Raw genomic sequence first — 17,793 nt, 5'->3', positions numbered from 1 at the left:
AGCTTTTGCTGGTGCCAGATCATGATCTAAGGCCTGCATTCTAGAAAAAGTGATAATTCAAACAGGAGGTAGGGCAAGTGTTCATGGTTAATTGTTTCCCTGCAAATTAATGGCATACATACATCATTTACCAGATGTTGGACTTACATTAAATAGTAAAACCTGTGCACTGTTTTCACCTCAGGAAATGTATTTCTCAACAGTAAGGACTGCACTGAAAAAGGTCTTGTCTGGATACAATAGCAAAGTGTATCTTGTTGTCTTGAAATTATTTTTACATGCTAATGCTTCCCACTGGGGTTTGTTTTGTGTTTGTTTGCAAACCCGTGTGCACTGCAACACAAGCTCTGCGCTATTGTCGATGAGGCACAAGGCTGACAAAAAAGCAGTGGTTTTGTTATTCCAACCTGTGATGGCAAAACCATGGAAATAACAACAATGTACTTTAAGAACAGCATGGACAGCCCTTTTATAAGGACAGAGAAATCTGACTCCCGGGGGCATTTCAGGCAAATGGAAAGCCAGTAAACTGATCAAGGCTTCAACCAGTTCAGCCTTGTAGCATGGCTTTTACTCACGGTACATGCTGCTAAAATCAGTAGGAAAGCTGTGTGTGTGTGTGTGTGTGTGTGTGTGTGTGTGTGTGTGTGTGTGGGTGGGTGGGTGTGTGTGTGTGTGTGTGTGGGTGTGTGGGTGGGTGGGTGGGTGTGGGTGTGTGTGTGTGTGTGTGTGTGTGGGTGGGTGGGTGTGGGTGTGTGTGTGTGTGTGTGTGTGTGTGTGTGTGTGGGTGGGTGGGTGGGTGGGTGTGTGTGTGTGTGTGTGTGCGTGTGCGCACGTGTGTGTTTGCGCACACACAAGTGTGTGTGTGTGTGTGTGTGTGTGAATTTTATGGACGCAAACACAACAAGAGGTCTGGATGCCATTTTCACCATGAGGAAAAACATGTCCAAAAATGCATTAATGAGACAGTAAACTTCACAGGGGTGAAACAACGGCACTCTACCTTATCCAAACAGGCCGCAGCCTAATGCCCGCCTCTCACCTGGGGTTTGAGGATGTTTGGAACGAACACAATCACTCGGCTCTTTCAGGAGCAGCTGAGAGCGTTTCATCAGGCCTCTTGTTTGCGGAGGCCATCGCCCACCTTTCCCCTCGACAGGCCTATTTGTAAGCTGTCAAGCATTTGTCACTAAGAGGCCACTACCTGAAGAACCGTTAATGAACAAGGGTGGCGTTTGTTTGAAGAGGCTGCCGGTCTTTTTCACCTCCGATCCGATCGCTGCTCTCCTCGAGGGTCCTGCTACTGAATGCTTTGAGTTTTTTTTTTTCTTCTCCTCTTGCTTTCATTTGAACGAAAGAAAGCTGCCGACAATTCCACAGCAGCTGCAAAAACACTTTTTAATTATCTCGTCCTGAGGAATTTTGTAATTAAAGTTGGGTTTGTTTTTCTTACAATGGAAATCCTTAATTTTCTCTCCCCACCTCTTTAGAGTTCACTTAAAAGAGTCTGATAATGAAACGAAACGATTTTGACACCCACATGAAAATAGAGCGTGTATAAAAATGCCGTGTTCCAAGCTCCTATATTTAAAGTCCATTAGTGTGAGGCCTGCTGACGAGCCATTCCCGAACTCCGGGTGATATTCTCGAATTCTTGAAACAGTTGTGTCGGGTTCTCAGCGCCAAGGAACAAAAGCAGATTGGCACATTCTGTTGCATTCAGGTTCCCTTCAGAAAATAAAGGGAGGGGCCTACGCCTTTTTTAGACACGCGCTTCACAATTCCCCCTTCTGAGGCAACCAGCCAAAGACTGGAGGGGGACAAAACCCGAAAAAGAGGGGCTACCGTGGAGATCTTTTAAACTTCCCTCCAAATCCTTTTCAATCACATATTGAGGCCCTTTGAGTAATTAAATGACATTTGTCAACCACCGGTAAATCTGGAAAACTGTTTCAGCAAATGGCCTTGGGTCCAAGCCTCGATGTAGCTCATTAATCAGTAAATACGGCTGCTGAAGTTTCCTACACCCCCACCCGCTTCTCCCCTTCTTTCTTCAGACTGTAGATAATGGCTGGGATTAAAAGCTCCATTCAGCGCGGAGAGCTTTAGCATTCACCTTGTGTACACAGCCATTTCACCAGCGGCATTCACGCTCTGTTATTTCAGCGCTCACATTTGTGCTCCAAACAAGACAAGTCGCCACAAAAGCTTGGCAGAGGCATTCTCCAGTGAAATAAGAAAACCTAGGCCTCCACCATTTGTCATGCCAGGCTGCAATCCCTTAAATGAGGCACTCGCACTGACATCCTCACAATTTCTTGTTACCAACTTAAAAGGGGAGAGAGAGCACAAAATAAAGGTACATTTCCCCCACTGCCAATTAAAGGCCCTGGCAAGAGAACAGAGGAGGGAGGCCGAGAGCACTGAATGCCTGCTCTGACAAACGATGTCGTATATATATCCCCCACGCCTGTCAAGCCACCGGCTCAGTTTAAGCATAAACCCCTGTGCCTCCGGATGACTTGTCACTACGCCACTGCCGTCAAGACACCTAAAAGAGAGGCCAGGTTCCTATCTGCTCCCCCCCCCAATTGGGAGCAGATAAAGGGCCTTTATCTCAGCCAGGTTGTTGGGTTAAGCTGTCGTACATGTCGGAATGTGGAATGCCAAGGGCAAGTGTGTTTGTGAAGACGTTGCACTCAGTGCTGTACTTGGTAATTTTAAAAGTGTGAAGTGTTGCTAGCTGCATTATGCTATTTTATATAAAAGCTGTGATATCCAGAACATCCCATTAACTTATAAATAACTCTAAAATATTACAATAAAAGACAGCATTTTCATCCGTAACACAGATATTTTCATAATATAATCCAAAGAAGGAATTACAATATGCAGTAAACATTTGCTCATATGCTGTTTGATAGAGTACAAACAGTTTGGAAGGTGTGAAAGCAGCTATTCACCTTCCTCAATAGTATGATGTAGTTAGTATAAGCTACATTAGTTATCATAAGGTTGCTAAAGCCTCCACTGCAGTGAATTTAGATGCATGTAGATGCTTATGAGGGCCCACGGTGGCCCTGTAGTGTTTGATAGATTGAGTCAAAAAGCTCCAGCACGACTTGTCAAACAGGCCTCCCTCCTTCAAGATCCTGGACCCAGATGACATCACGGCCCGGAAGGTGTCATGGGGAATTTTGGGGGCGGGGGGGGGGGGGGGGGGGGGGGTTGGGGGGGCAGTGGTATCAGATGTACTTACCCCGTTGCTCCGAGGCACCCGCACTGACGCCGGTTACCTCTGCCACTTAAACAATATTGCAAATCATTCTGGGAGCCTCGCATCATCCACTGCCCTGGAGACTGCAGGGCCTCAGGCAGCTACTTCAAATTGTATCCAGGCAGACTGCTAACGTCTGAACACTAAGTTCCTGCCGAGATGGATTCAGATACACAAATATATGGCCAGAGATTCTGGCTTTCGAGGAGGAAAAGCAAATCATCGTAGCCTGAGTTTCACTTAAGCTTTGAATGTGACAGAAATACTAAATTTTGCAGCAGGCTGCTTTGTGAATTTTTTGTTGAAACCTCCCAGATAATCACTTACAATTATTTTATTAACAAAAAAGATATCACGCCTTTAAAAGGACTGTTTGTATTTGTAAAAGATGGTTTGTACATACATGCCCACTAATTAAGTGTGACTTATGTGTCAAAATAGTATACTTATGTTAAACAGGTAGTGGACAGATCACAAGATGTCCATTTTGGCAATCTTATATCAGAAACTAAGTAGGCTTAACTGTAGAAAACTGTAAATATTGATATTAAAACATAACCTTAAATCAAAAAAGTTTGAACACATTTTAAAACAATAAAGTCAAAATAATTCCAAACCATTAATTTGGCAGCTCATTTCCAAAGCTGTTCACCCCGTTTAGGAAACTGGAATGGGCATAGCCTATTTAATCAGAATTACTGAGTTTATCAGCTGTTTTCTAACAGTGTAAACTGGCCAATAAACGACAGTGTGACCGCAAAGTATACTAAGGATAAGAATAAACAGAGATTAAAGCAGATTGCTGAGGAGTTGCAATTCCATGTCCCTGCGTCGAAAGGTTTGTGGTGCATTTATTTAGTGCTGTGAAACAACAGGAAAAAAATCTGTTCAGTCCTTGGACGAACTCTCCTTGTAACTATAAATCTCTTACTGTCCTGAGGTGATGCGGGTAATGCTGGTGGTTGTAAAACGCATCCACTGAGCCAAATCTGAGCAGCGCCAGACACCACAGGTTAAGATGTGTTGTGCTGTTTACCACTGATTGACCTGCAGTAAAATGTTACGAAATAATTATCTCAATAAGAGCTACAGTTACATAATTGCATTAAGAGCACAGAAAAAGGGCACTGACCAAACACCTCCATGCGCCATTGAGATATTTTAATTAATCCAAAATAAAGCTGTTTGGGCCGCCAGGAGCCGGGCTGTGGGACTTGGCTTTCAGTCCCCAGAGAGATGGCAGTCCCACTGTGTGACATGGGCCGGCAGCACAAAGCACCCTGAATGCACCTTTTTGTACACGGCTTTAAAATTCAGAAACCATACCCTGGGATTATCCTGCCTCGCGAGCACGCCAATCAAAGCAACAGGCAGAGGAAAAGGAACACTTAATCTGTCACTCCAGGCTCAGAGTTTCTAACGCTTTTTAGCCTTGTGTGGGTTAAGTCCTGCTTTTCTTGGTCAGACCAGTGTTACCAACTAAACCACTTTGGGGGAGGCCCAACACCATGTGCCAGACTTGCACAGGAATGAAGCCTCAGGGTTTGCTTTGGGAAAGACTTCACCCTCATGACTCTCTTCAGAAGAGTAAGCATACCATCCACACGACAGTGAGGCTTACAGTGTCACCATATTTAACCTGTCACAAGTAAAAACAATAAAACAAATGCAAAAATTACTATGCTAATGATTTCTCAACCTAACCAAATTGAATTGAGAACTCATTAATGTACATACAAGTGAGTCAAATGCTTTTTAATATTGGGAACACTGACATTACAGGGGACATTAGGCTTGTGTCACAGTAATGCTCATTAAGCCATCTGACAGCCAAAATGGGATTAGAGTGTGACACAGTGTGCCTCTCCCTCATGCAGGTTCACCACTGATCTTCTGAATATGACTGGCAGTGAAGTATATGTGCATTATAGCTAGATTGTAATCATTCGTAAAGCAGACTAGCCCTGCTTTATTTTTGACTGTCTTATGTCATGTCATTGATGATAATAAGAATGATGACATAAGACATGGCTAATAATATATAACCACAACTGCCATGGAAACAGGGAGTCCCCCATTGCAGCACCAGCGGTTTGTTTCTGCTTTAGTACCTTGTCAGACATTGACCCACAGTCTATGTGTAGGTCAGTAATTCACAGATGGTGCAGGCATGGGAGCCACCTTAGCACATTCACTAGGTAGGGAACACAGTACCCAATGCCCACGACAGACAACTTTCTGTGAAATTAACAACGGTGTTCTGTTCATTTATTTGTTGGCCCTTTTTTTTTTTTGCAGTTGGCTTTTGTGAAACGTTCTGCTCCAGCTCAATTTCTGTAAAGTCTGCCACAGGCATCTTTTACAATGGGTTTTATTGGGGAATGTTGTCAAGAAACAGAAACGGCACAATCCACAATAAACAGAGTGAAAAAAAGTAATTACACAAGGAGAAAGGGGGGGGGGGGTCGCAACTATTGTGAATATTAACGAAATTGTTTATTTATGGGCGGATATCATTTAATTAAGCTTATTTTTATGTAAACAAACATTATTGCATTGCGGTTTGCAGGTCTGCATGCTGCTCTCAGCTGTTCAGGCTTGCACATTACACAGCTACAAAAATGTCAGATAATCCCAATAAACCATAGCTTCAAGGGACATAAAATAGTATGGCGACAAATTGCGACAGTGAATGTACAGCTGACCACTGCTCTTTAAACATAGACCTCACCGTCAACATCTGGAGCATATTGAGCAAACCAAGTCGCTCTTTTCCACCTTTTGATCCAGTGTGTTCAGCCATGCACCTGTAATCTTGTTTTTTTTTCCCTTGTGAACATCTGTTCCTTTTTTATGAATATTCCAGAAATCTTTCTAAGAAGCGCATCTCACTGTGCATTGGAACTGAGGGCCTTGGCACCCTCTGGCTCTGACTAAGTTCCTCTACTTAGTGCAATGAAGGAGGGGGGTGCAAAGAAAACAGATAAAAGCAATTTAGCCTCTTGATAGCGTCAGTGGACAATAATCCATTTCCAGCAAGACTCACTCTGAACTTAATGAAAGATTTAAAAAAGCACACTGATTTGATTCTCCTTCAAAGCGCAGGAACACTAATTTGGGAGCCATCCAGGTCATTCCCATGAAGGAATTGGTTTCATTAAGAGCAGGAATGTTTCGCCACGGAACAAGAGCCCGCAAACGAATTCCGCAAATTAACGAGTGGGGCCGTCTTTCATCAGCCCCACGACTTTTAATTCATTAACCAAAAAAACGAAATCACACACATTTACGTGTCAGTGGAATCGCAGTAAAAATTAGAACAACAAACAATTATCCCCTTCCCGAATGCAATCTGTCTGATTCGGGGAAGAGGGTGCATACCGTTTGCAAAATCAGCCATGATTAATTTTTCCCAGCATCTGTCTTTAAATGTATTCATTGTTAATAACCGCAGGTGATGACAGCCGCCTGAGAGTCAAACCTAAAATGGTTTGGGGCTGACTCTTCCTGGAAGCAAACTGCCACGTTGCACTCTGAACCCTTTGTAGGTGTATCAGTTTTTAGTTGAAAAATACCGTCTTACAGTTACCACCATGGCCTAGGGAGGAAGTGAGCCGTCCAGTACATCCGTGCTCCAAATAAACCATGTGTGGTCTTCACACTAGCTGTTGACAAGCTGCTTCCCTGGCCTGCACTGATAGAAAAGACACCTTTCAGCCAATGAAAAGGGTTGGTTCCTAGTGGTGCACTTTAAAGCTTAGCAAAAATCTCAGAAAGGTGGTACAGTATTTCAGTTCTTTTAGGCATATGCAAAATATTGTTCTTCTAGAAAGTGCTGTTATGGGAAACTACGTCAGGGAACAGATCTTTGGCAAAATTTGTACCCCAGAGTTGTTTTTACTGAACAGCAGGTCTTCATAACCGTGTTGGAGGCCACCACACAAGGTGGCCTGGAACGTTCTTGAATTACACAACAATTTTTATCAACTGAAAAATGAAATTATAAAGAGAGGAACTAATAACTCAGAGTTGAATTGCACCTTGAAAAAACACTAGCCCTACTGCTGAAAGGGGCCTACAGTGAGGGTAGTGTAGTAGATGTCCTCGTGCCTTGAAGAAGCTGCATAGAAATGTGTCCAGTCTGTGAATAAGTGTTAAACTGATGAAAAATCGTCATTTCCTTGTGACTAAAACTGGTTGTAAAACAGTGCAAACGATTAGGATGAGGAGTCCCTCCTGCTGGAGTGTCGATCAGCATTGGGTCGTGTGTTACGGAAGGTCGCAGGGACAGCGGAGCGAGGCGAGGCGGGGCTGGGCGGGGCGGGGCGGGGTGTAACTCTGTCCACTGACTCGTCCCTCTGCACTAACCGAGCTTTCCGCCCCTCCCCAGGCCCCGGCGCCCTTTAACCATTTGCTTCGCCCGAGCTCCAGGAATCTGTACTATTTCCTAATGGAAATCCCGAGGATTCCGCTGGGCGGAGCGAGGTGGGGGAAGAGTTAACGCTTCTCTTCCTGACCTTTTAGCTTCTGTGCGTTTGGGCCCGGACAGATATCCTGAGAGAAGGCTGCCGCATTCCACTGGGCACATGTGGACACAATAACCAATCAAAGGCAGTGACACTCTATGACACACGATGAACAATGAAAACTACCCTTAGTAAGATTATCAACCTTTTCTCTTCTCCTGTATTTAATGACCTGCTATAATTATTTGTTCCTATTCTTTTCCAGAAGGGTGTGTCCACTAAGTGTTAAAGCAGGTATAATCCTGCTGATTATGGTAATCACAGACACAGCGCTGCAGGGGAATACATAAAGGTCACTGAAAATATCAGAAGGTACTTTAATCTGTGATTAAACTGCTCAACTATTTCTCTTTACTACAAAACTGTATTCAGAAAATTCTTAGACAGTTATTGCATATAGAATTCTATCCTATTCAGTGCTTGTTTGTCAACAGAATTTTATAATGGCTTACCATATATATCACCAAAAAACAGACAAACTTTCAAAGACCAGTGTATCTGACTACATGCATTCTGGTTTTGCATTCAACTAACTTTGAATAACACGATGGAATACAGTATTTTCTCAACGATCCATTCAATTCTCTCTAGACATCAATAAACTACAATATTGTACTATAATTAAGGTAATAAATACTCTAAATGTATTCAATGATATTCTGAAAGAAATCAGTCTGCCATTTTAATTTTACAGATATTACCGTGCCATTCTTCATCTGAAACCAGGAAAATTAATCTGGCATTGCAAATCTAAATACAAAAGAAACTTGAAACAACCCATAAGTAATTTATGCTTATGCAAACATTGTGCTTCTTACTGTAATAGACACTGTGAGGAACATTACACCACCTGCTGTGAGAATGCTTTCCACCAGCCGCAGTTTAATTCCTTTTTTTGTCTTTCAGACATACATTTCCAGTGATGAAAGAAAAAAAAATAAATTACCCATCACTTTTTAATCCGGCACTTTTTTTCTCTCTCCTTCTGAGGCGACCCAAAACCATTTCAATCCAACAATACTTTGATGCGCTAAATACTTTTTCAGGACCGGCCAATCCATTCTTGTCTCTGCTTTCACTCTCTATAGCCTATTTAGGCAACATGAAAGCATTAGGGTGCTAATTACTTTAGCCCTGCCTATAGTAAAATTAGTTTATCTTCCACATCAAAGCAAATTAGGCAGACCATGGCTGATTCAAATGTGACATTAAAATCACCATACTTCAATGCAGGCCCCCTTTTCGGGAAGAAATAGGGCCTGTGTCAAAAATGTAGGTATTTCCCACGGTCCTGTTGGACTTTGTTTCCAGCAGAGGCTACAGCTGGGACAATGGTGCTCACACAGACAGCAGAGTTCTTTAGTTCAGCCATTGTGCGGGGGGAGAGCAGGCTAACCCCACGCAGGCCACTCCGTAAAACATCTACATTTACATATTTCCCTTTAATTGCCTTTTTTTGAAAGTGGGTGAGCTCTATCTGATCAAAGTTTAAATGGCGTCTTTACCTCTTTCTGCATTAAGGATCAAGGGGGGCTGGAGATGTGTGCGTGTGTGTGTATGTGTGCGTGTGTGTGTATGTGTGTATGTGTGCATGCGTGGAGGGGGTGTCCAGATGAATAAGGGGGAGAAGCAACACAGGAAGCAATTTACGCTGAATCTGGTCACTGGGACAGGGGCATTGACCAAGGTGATGGGGTGACCAACGATGAGAGCGGGATATTTGTCACTTTTGTCAGGCATGCCTCAAGTGGAAAAAACTCTTCACCCTATTAATACGCTGTTGGGCCATGACTGCAAGCAAAGGAATTCAGGACTGAGGGCAGTGAGTCAAAGCCTAATGTATATGCTATGCTTTAAAATATAACCAAGTGATTTAAGTGATGGTTTTTTGGAGTAGCCCACTGATCATGCAAGCTAAACAACTAGAACATGATAATAAAGTTTGTATTATGAATGTATTTATAATAATGCCCAGTTGTTAAATTCACACTGCAGATGTTCAAGGGTAGTGTGTTTATCCCCAGACATTTGTGACTGGAATGTTAAAAGGGGATGTCTGTTGTTTATGTAGAAGAACGCAAGACATTTTTAATCCCCTCTGAGCACTGTGATTTGCAAATAAACATTTAGCAAGACAGTTGTTATTATAATATTTAGGCATGCGTGCACCACGGAAGCTGTCAGTGTGAGTGGTCCATGGACGCTTTAATAATTTACCCCAGTAATGAGGAATCTCAGCATCAAACTGTGGCATCACTGATAAGCTCGGCCTCTTAATCACGCATAGCATGCATTTCCTCCCCAGCCATGGCCCAATGGGAAATCTTAAAGTCACAAAGTCACGCCAAGCACATTGTATATCCCTTGTCAGTCAACAGGTGGCGGGGAAATGTCTTGCCACAAAACAAAAAGAACACACAAAAAAAAAGAAAAAAACAATCTAACAGCAGCCAAGGGCACGAAAATGATAAGAGTGGCACGCAATGTACAATACTGGGAAAAAATAAATAGATTTAGAGCATGAGAAAAATATATAAAACAACCTCAAACACCGCCCCCCCCCCCCCCCAATATTTCCCGTCTATTCTAATGCTGGGCCTGTAAACCCTGGGCGGGGCTTTCAGTTGTGGACTGCAGCTGCCCCTGTGAGAGTAAAATGGTGGTCTTCTTTCGCTCTCACTGGCCATACAAAACATCTATTGAGACCTCCTTTTATTGACGAGGACTGGGCCCAGCTGACTTTTCACAAGCCAGTCCAGTGAAGGGGGGTGGGGCGGGGTGGGGGGCACAATGAAGCTGCAACATTTCACGCCGACTGTGGGAGCTCCCCCTCGAAAGGCCAGCGGCTGTTAATTAGCCTGGGAAGAAAGCAGCCCTGCTAGCTCTCCCTTTCACTAATTATCCATCGCTCACTGCAGCCCACCACAACAAAAATAAATCTAAAGGAAAGACAAACATATCTCGTCTGTCACGCCGCCGTTTCGCCGAGGGCTCGATTTACGCACCTTAAACGTCCCCGATCGAGGGCCGGTCGCAAGGTTGTGAGGAAGAGGTCCTGGGAGGACCTTCTTTTCTCAGGACCTCAAAAAGCCTTTCCCAATATTGGTTTTACACGAGCCTTTCAACGAGATGGATGTCCAATGAGGACGTCTGCATTCTACGCACGTGAAATGACCGAAACATCTCTTTTAATCTCATTCCTGGAGGAGAAAAAAAGGAAAATCGGCCCTCATCGAAAGCGGCGGCTTGCCTCATGTTGACGTGCGGCCAAACACAATGCGAACATTGTGCGCTAAGTTTATTATTGAGATCTTACAAATCCCTATGTAGAAATAAAACACACGCATTCAGTGGGACTGAAACTTCAAGTGGGTTTATGTGTTGAATGTTAAGATTAGCGGGCAAGTTTTTCAGTTTACAAAAACATTTTTGTGACCCTTACCTAATAACTAAACCACATAAACAATGGAAAGAGAGACAGAAAAAAATCAGAGTTACAGAGGCCAGCAACATGAGGGCATTACCTTTAATCTCTCGTAAAACTTAAAAGCTCAAAATAAAGTTGTGAAGTTTGGACTGCTGGGAATTAGTCAAGCTTGTCGACTTTCTCAGCGAGAGGTTCTGCAGTCGGCTGTTCAAACCATGCCAGAACCCATTAATCCTGCCAAGGAAAGGCAGAAAGAAGCTCGGATTGTTGCTTTAGCGTTAATTAATTGAATGGACTTCTGAGACAACCTGCAGAGACATCCAAACTGTAAAACAAATGAAGTCACTTTCGCTAGCGCTCTGCGCCATTAAGTAAATATTGTTAATGGATCGGCGAGGACAGCCAGTTGGGGAGAACAAAGTCACCTGCGACGGCTCAAGTTCTGTTTCTGAGACAGCTTACAGATGGCGAGGGAATGGGCCAGGTGGACAGCCGGGGATCTTAAAAGAACCGTGGCCATAAATCATGGGAGTGGACTCTCTTTCAGGGCTGCTGACGGGGCCCGGATAATAAAGATGAACAGAGGACCGGGGGCTCGCGCTTTCTCTGGGCTCTCAGGACGTCGTCCGCGATGCTGAGCTGAGATGGAGCATTCTGGGAAAGCAAAGGCAGTGCGCATCGAGGCAAAGCACTGCATCATCCAAAATCTTAATGAGAACTAATCGCGTTGCCGTGGTTGATCCAAAACAGCTCCATGGATACGATTTTTTGAGCTATTCCTATTCCGGCATATTCTCTGGGCTCCGAAGGAAAAGGCTTCCCTTGGATTCCGAACCGAACAATAGCGCGCATTAACTTTAATGAAAACCTCCTGCAGGTCAGGGTTCCAGAACTGAAGGGAGGTTACTTGATATCAGTTGTATCTCTCTTTCTCTGTTTGAGAGTCAGCTTTAAAGTGAGTGAAACGGATGCAATTTATGGTGATGAATTCATGCAGTTTGTACGGTGCGCCCTCCTAAAGGTGAGCCGCTGGACGCTGCATCGCCAGGCAGCACTGCGGGTGTAACCGCGGGAGAGATGATGAACGTTTAATAAATGACACCATCCCTCCATTTCTCACACTGCCTCTTATTTTCAGCTTGTCTTTGAAAGTCTACAGTATAAACACATATGATTACAAATCACTTCAAAAGTGTTTTAAAATTTACATTCATTTTGAATGCATTGCCATTAAGTCTCCTATGGTTTTCTTACATTTTAATTTTTAATGTTAGATTCAGTGAAATTTCATCTTTTTTTAAGATTGTACTCTCATTGTCTCATTTCATTTTAATCTCCTTCAAATGAATTTTCCATTTTCTGTTTCCTGAGGGGAGTTGGATATTCTGCCTGTGAACATTTATGTCTTTTTCTTGCACTTGTGAAAACCAAAAGGGCAAATGAAATGTAGACACATTCTTATGCTGTCTTTGAAATTAAAGTATGTTATTCATTAAAAAAGTGTATGTTTGACATTTAGCGGGGGAAACTTGTTTAGATAATATCATCAAGCATGTTCTTCTGTAAGGCAGTAGTTGAGTTCAGCATATTTATAGAGTTCTTTAAGTCTGAAAATGACTGACATGTCAATGATTAGTTTCACAAGAAGCTTGTCAATTAAGCCAGGCATTTCTTGAGTGAAGTGATCTATGCAGGCAAGGCAAATGTTTATAGACAGACCACAATTTAAAGTACAGCTCACCTCTATCATCACATCCAGAGTAAACGCCACCACGCCCTGTCTCCCCAGCTTTAAATCAAATCAAGTCTCAGCAGCCCTCAGCACCGAATATAACACCCAGATTTGTACACCTCTTGCATTACATCCAGTGAGCAGGAGCAATCATTTGACAGCTGTTCAGGCGCAGAAATAACCCTTTAATTCACATCTCCTTACAACACAAACACTCCCAACTGCAGAGCAAAAAACATCCCATGCGACCACTAACATAATCTATTTATGACTGGCAATGAACACTTTTTCAGCAAAAAATAAAAGCTTTAATCCTGAAGAGAGCGATTCTGAAATCTAAACAGCTGAATCTCTGGTATCCAAGAGGCCCTCAGGCAATCACACCTCAAGTGCAACGTTTCTAACAAAGTCTTTTTTGTGTATAATCTTACATCTGCCGGAGGCAGTTTGCTTTGTATATAGAATAGGTTGTGACATGCATCCCTTTTCTCCAGCTAAGATCTGTGGACATGTTGTTTTCAGTCCTTGACAGGGGATAACGCCCCCCTCGAAGAGTAACAAACATGAGGTGTTGATTTGATCACATCTTCATAAAACAAAAGGTGACTGTTTCCAATTCGGCCCAATAATTGGAAGCATTACACAGTGCTGGGTTGCTGCATTTAAGATCTCTGCATTTTTCCCTGCTGTGTGAGGATATGAGTGTGCACACACACACACACACACACACACACACACACACACACATACATACATACATTTCAGCACAGGGACCAAAACATCAAAAAACAGGATATTACGATGTGTTCGACCAAACCATAAGCCACAAAAAAGCATGAGCAGAGTAAATATATGAATTCTTCTCTTGTAGAAATGTCCCACAATTTTACTGCACACATTTGGCAAAATGCGAGAGTGAACATGTCAAGAAAATACTCTTTAGGGGCATCTAATGTCGAGTTTTTCTTCGAAAAGAACTTAAACCCAAAAAAGTGGTTGAATTTACCAAGCATCTGTAAACATAATTCATACAGGTTCCCCATTCAGTGTGTGCTTAGTACAAACACAACTCACTTTCTAACAGCCTGATTTCTTTAATTTTCTAAAACTTAAACTGTTCTAAACGTAATTTTTAAAAAACCTTCCAGCCCCCACTGCTGTACAACACCTTCACAGTAGGTGAATTGGTGATAATGTTTCAGAGAAATATCCTTTAACCACTTGCAAATGCTTCCCTCACTTGGGGTGACATGAAAAGGATTAGCCGCCGAGCAGACAGAGTTTTGAGGCACTGATCCCATCTGGTTTCTGTGGTGCCCTGTTCAATTCATGCACGCGCTCCCTGCTTGACGCTGGCGGACTCGGCCCACCACATTGTCCTCTGCTCCCCGAATAATGAGGCAGATTGTCAACGGTCCGCACCTCCGCTCACCCCCTTTAGTGTCCCTGCTCCCAGCCGTATGCTTTCTCTGTCAATCTGTCCATCAAGGGGACAGGGGCGACTGTGTAAGAAACGCGCATTACCATATTCATTTCATTATGCGGCTACCTCAGAGGAGGAAAAAGGCCGCCGACTGAATCAGTGACCGTGTCATACTTGCCAATTGACAGGGCTGCCGCTGCAACCAGCAAAAAAAGTATGGGTGAATTGTTCATAAGCAAAGGCAAGATCGCAGGTAAATTACTCTATGTAGCAGTAGTGTATACAGCACAAAATACCTATCTGTCTGATGAGTGAAATAGAACAGGCTGAAATAAAATTATACTACTGAGGTGTCCTTGTTATTTGTTTTGCCTTGGAACTCTTTTTGCCTAATTACTTCACAAATATTTAATGAACTATGTGAGCTTTCTCTCAGGTTTGTTTTGTTAACTTTTGTTTATTCTCATGTATGAAAAAGCACTGGAAAAAATGTTTTTGTTGAGGGCTTGGTAGCGCCAAACCGCATGCATTGGAATATACTTTCCAATATCAATACAGTACTTCTACATTTTCCTTAAATACTCCAAACTGATTCATTACAGGCTGATCTTTAACAGCTGTTGAAGTGAGAATATGAAAACTTGTCCCAAGTATTCAGTGGCATCAGAAGACTAAGCACTAACAACAAAAAACAAAAAACAAAATCAGTACACTTATCCATCACTATTTTAATTTAAACACAATGCATTCTGAAGCAAGTTACACACACAGTTGTAATCATAGTTTGATGCAGCATCATTTATTGAGTAGTTGGATGAAGTTGCTTTGGCTGCGTGACCCACGCATCAAGCCTGCTTGCGCCATTGAAGAAGCATCTGAGAAATGAGTTACTGGGCCTAAGTGCCGCAGCTCACTACAGTCCCTCGTCAGCTCAGTGCACAGTCTGCCTTTGTTTGGTCTAGGTGATTGCACAGTTGTTTCGCTGTGCAGAACCATTTCACACAGCAAGTGCCACCAAGCACTTAAAAGGCTGCCGACAAGCAGCAACACTTTATATCTCTCGCATATCATCTAAGGCAAGTTTCTCATGCAGGTAATCCCTAATATGGCTTATTCTGATGGAAGGAGAGATGGGCACTGATCTCAAACGATTTCCTAAGTAACGACAGATATTTTCCTGATCACGCTGCGAAATATGGTCACTCGATACGGGGTTAACTGTTGCCACTTCTGTCTGTGCTGGTGTATTGGCAGCCAAGTTTAGCTCTAGGAGCAATCGACCTTTCTATTTCGAGTGGGCTGTGAAAATTTCATGCAGCCTGCAGAATTTCAGCAGATGAAAGGATGATATACAGTTAGCCAGGCAGTCACTCAAACTCACTCAGGGTGTTTTTACTTTATCCTGATCAAGCTTGATTCTAGCAAGAGAAAAAGAGAGGACTGACGTCTTCAACCCTGCTGCCTGCGATGGCACGTTCACCACGTTCCAAATGCCATCTCAGACGCACATGCGTTCAGTCAAGCCTCATCTCATTCCGTTAAATTCATTATTAAATCCTCCACCTTCAACAGAACCATAACCATACGGCACTTAGAATTATACAGCGCATAATGCCTGAAACACAAATGCAGTGCTATGATTCCAGTCATAGACGCAGTAGGAAATTACATAGGAAACAAGCATTTACGCACGTTTCCTCTGGTCATGTCATTTCCTATGGCTATACTACATTATAGATAGTATTGCTATGTTGTAAATATTCCAATACGCAGAAATACGTCGCCAGAAATTGTATCAAACCACAGTAAAATTACATATTACAAAACATTAGTAAGTATTAATTGTTTGCCTACTCGACCACCAATTTGTCGCCGTGGGCCTATTTCACGGAAAACAGTTCATGAAAAAGGATACAATAACTTTTGATTTAATCCATGCCGAGATGAAGAAACCCATCGATGTATCCTCATTACATTATTAATTAATACATTATACTTAATACATTATTAATCTCATCGTCGCGTTATATTATGCAATTAGCAGATCTTTTGCGCAAAGCATGTAGCATTATAACAATTCATAAATAAACATATATTTTACATTAAGTGCGAGATTCCCCATGCATTCTCCAGTAATATCCGTTCGACAAGTAAATGACTGTGGAGTGACATTGACAGGTTTCACACAAGTAAAGGACTTTTGAAAATCGCGTGTGGTAAAAGGTGTAAAGCTTCTAATGGGTAACATTTAAAATAATATAGATGGTAACAAACGTGGTTTAGAAGGATGGTTGTAAACAAATTAGTAATTTCGCTGATTGCACTTACATTTGTAGTAAATATTTGCCTGTGAGTTCACTGATACACCTTACTTATAATTTGATAATAGATTGCCGTGTCCCCTGTACCAAACTGTATTTATACAACCAATCATGTAATAGTTTTTATTGGTGTTATTACACAATATCCACGCGATATTCATAGCCTGTGAGCTTTGGAAGTGTGTACAGAAATGAAATTAATGCGAAAAAAACGTTTGAATTTGAATGATCCAATGTGATATGTAAGTACGCGGCACGTGTTTCATTAGTTTGTATCTTGCAAGTACTGTTTAACATCTAGCGTACAGTAAACCCGTCCAGAGAGAAACCACATTAAAGTGTGACCATTTCAGTTTTGGAAAGCGTCCGAACTCCCGCGACTTTTTCCACTTAGGAACTGTACAGCTGGAAAGATATGCTCCTATCTGTCAATATTGACCAATTTAAACGAACTACCAAAATAAGCCACCGTATAAAGGTTTTCAGAATTCCGAGCCAACGTGCACACGTGTCGCATTCTCACGGGAAAAAAGCCACAGACTTACAGATATGAAGTAAAGACGCTAAGGTTCGCTGGCAGAGCCGTCAGGCCGAGGTCCGAGCAGTCGACTCGCACAAGCATGCCGTCTTCTTCGCAGTGACAACGGGACGGGCAGTCGCCGTGACGAGCTCCAGTCTGCGCTGTCCCCCCACATTCTACTACCACCAGCAGCAAGGTGAACAAAACTCTATAAGCATCTACCATCTCTGCTGCTGTCGAGAAAAGACTGCGCAAAATTATATCCACTAATATATTAGTGTCTCTTTTCTAACTTTTTTCTTTTTAAACTTTGCACTAGTAGTATTTGGCAGTGCTCGATGCCGTATTAATGTGGACAGCTCGGCCAGTGAGTCTCGTGTGACTCTGTGAAAACCATCCCCGAGTCTCACAGCTTTAAACAGTCTTGCCTGTACACCGCGCTTGGTGACGTCAGTCAATGCCATTCAAAAACAGTCCGAGCAATGCTGGAGAAGACCGCGCTTCACATCTCCAGACGTCTGGTCAGCGCAGTGCTCTGCACGTGGTCAGTGGAGATACTGCTGCCAA

The 17,793-nt window shown here is 42.8% G+C and overlaps 1 protein-coding gene across 3 annotated transcripts in view; it reads right to left on the bottom strand.

The window, feature by feature from the left end:
* LOC118771899 (leucine-rich repeat-containing G-protein coupled receptor 5-like) overlaps positions 1-17,461 on the bottom strand; it is a 55,633-nt gene extending 38,172 nt beyond the window's left edge. For all 3 annotated transcript variants that reach the window (XM_036520048.1, XM_036520049.1, XM_036520050.1), the window contains exon 1: positions 17,252-17,461. In XM_036520048.1, the coding sequence (XP_036375941.1) occupies positions 17,252-17,451 (200 nt within the window). In that variant the 5' untranslated portion in view covers positions 17,452-17,461. The remainder of the gene's footprint in view (positions 1-17,251) is intronic.
* Positions 17,462-17,793: the final 332 nt, after the last annotated feature.

Source organism: Megalops cyprinoides, chromosome 25 (genome assembly GCF_013368585.1).
Source record: "Megalops cyprinoides isolate fMegCyp1 chromosome 25, fMegCyp1.pri, whole genome shotgun sequence".
Lineage (NCBI taxonomy): Eukaryota > Metazoa > Chordata > Actinopteri > Elopiformes > Megalopidae > Megalops > Megalops cyprinoides.
Note: the sequence above shows the minus strand (reverse complement) of the source record. Positions and strands in the feature narration are given on the sequence as shown.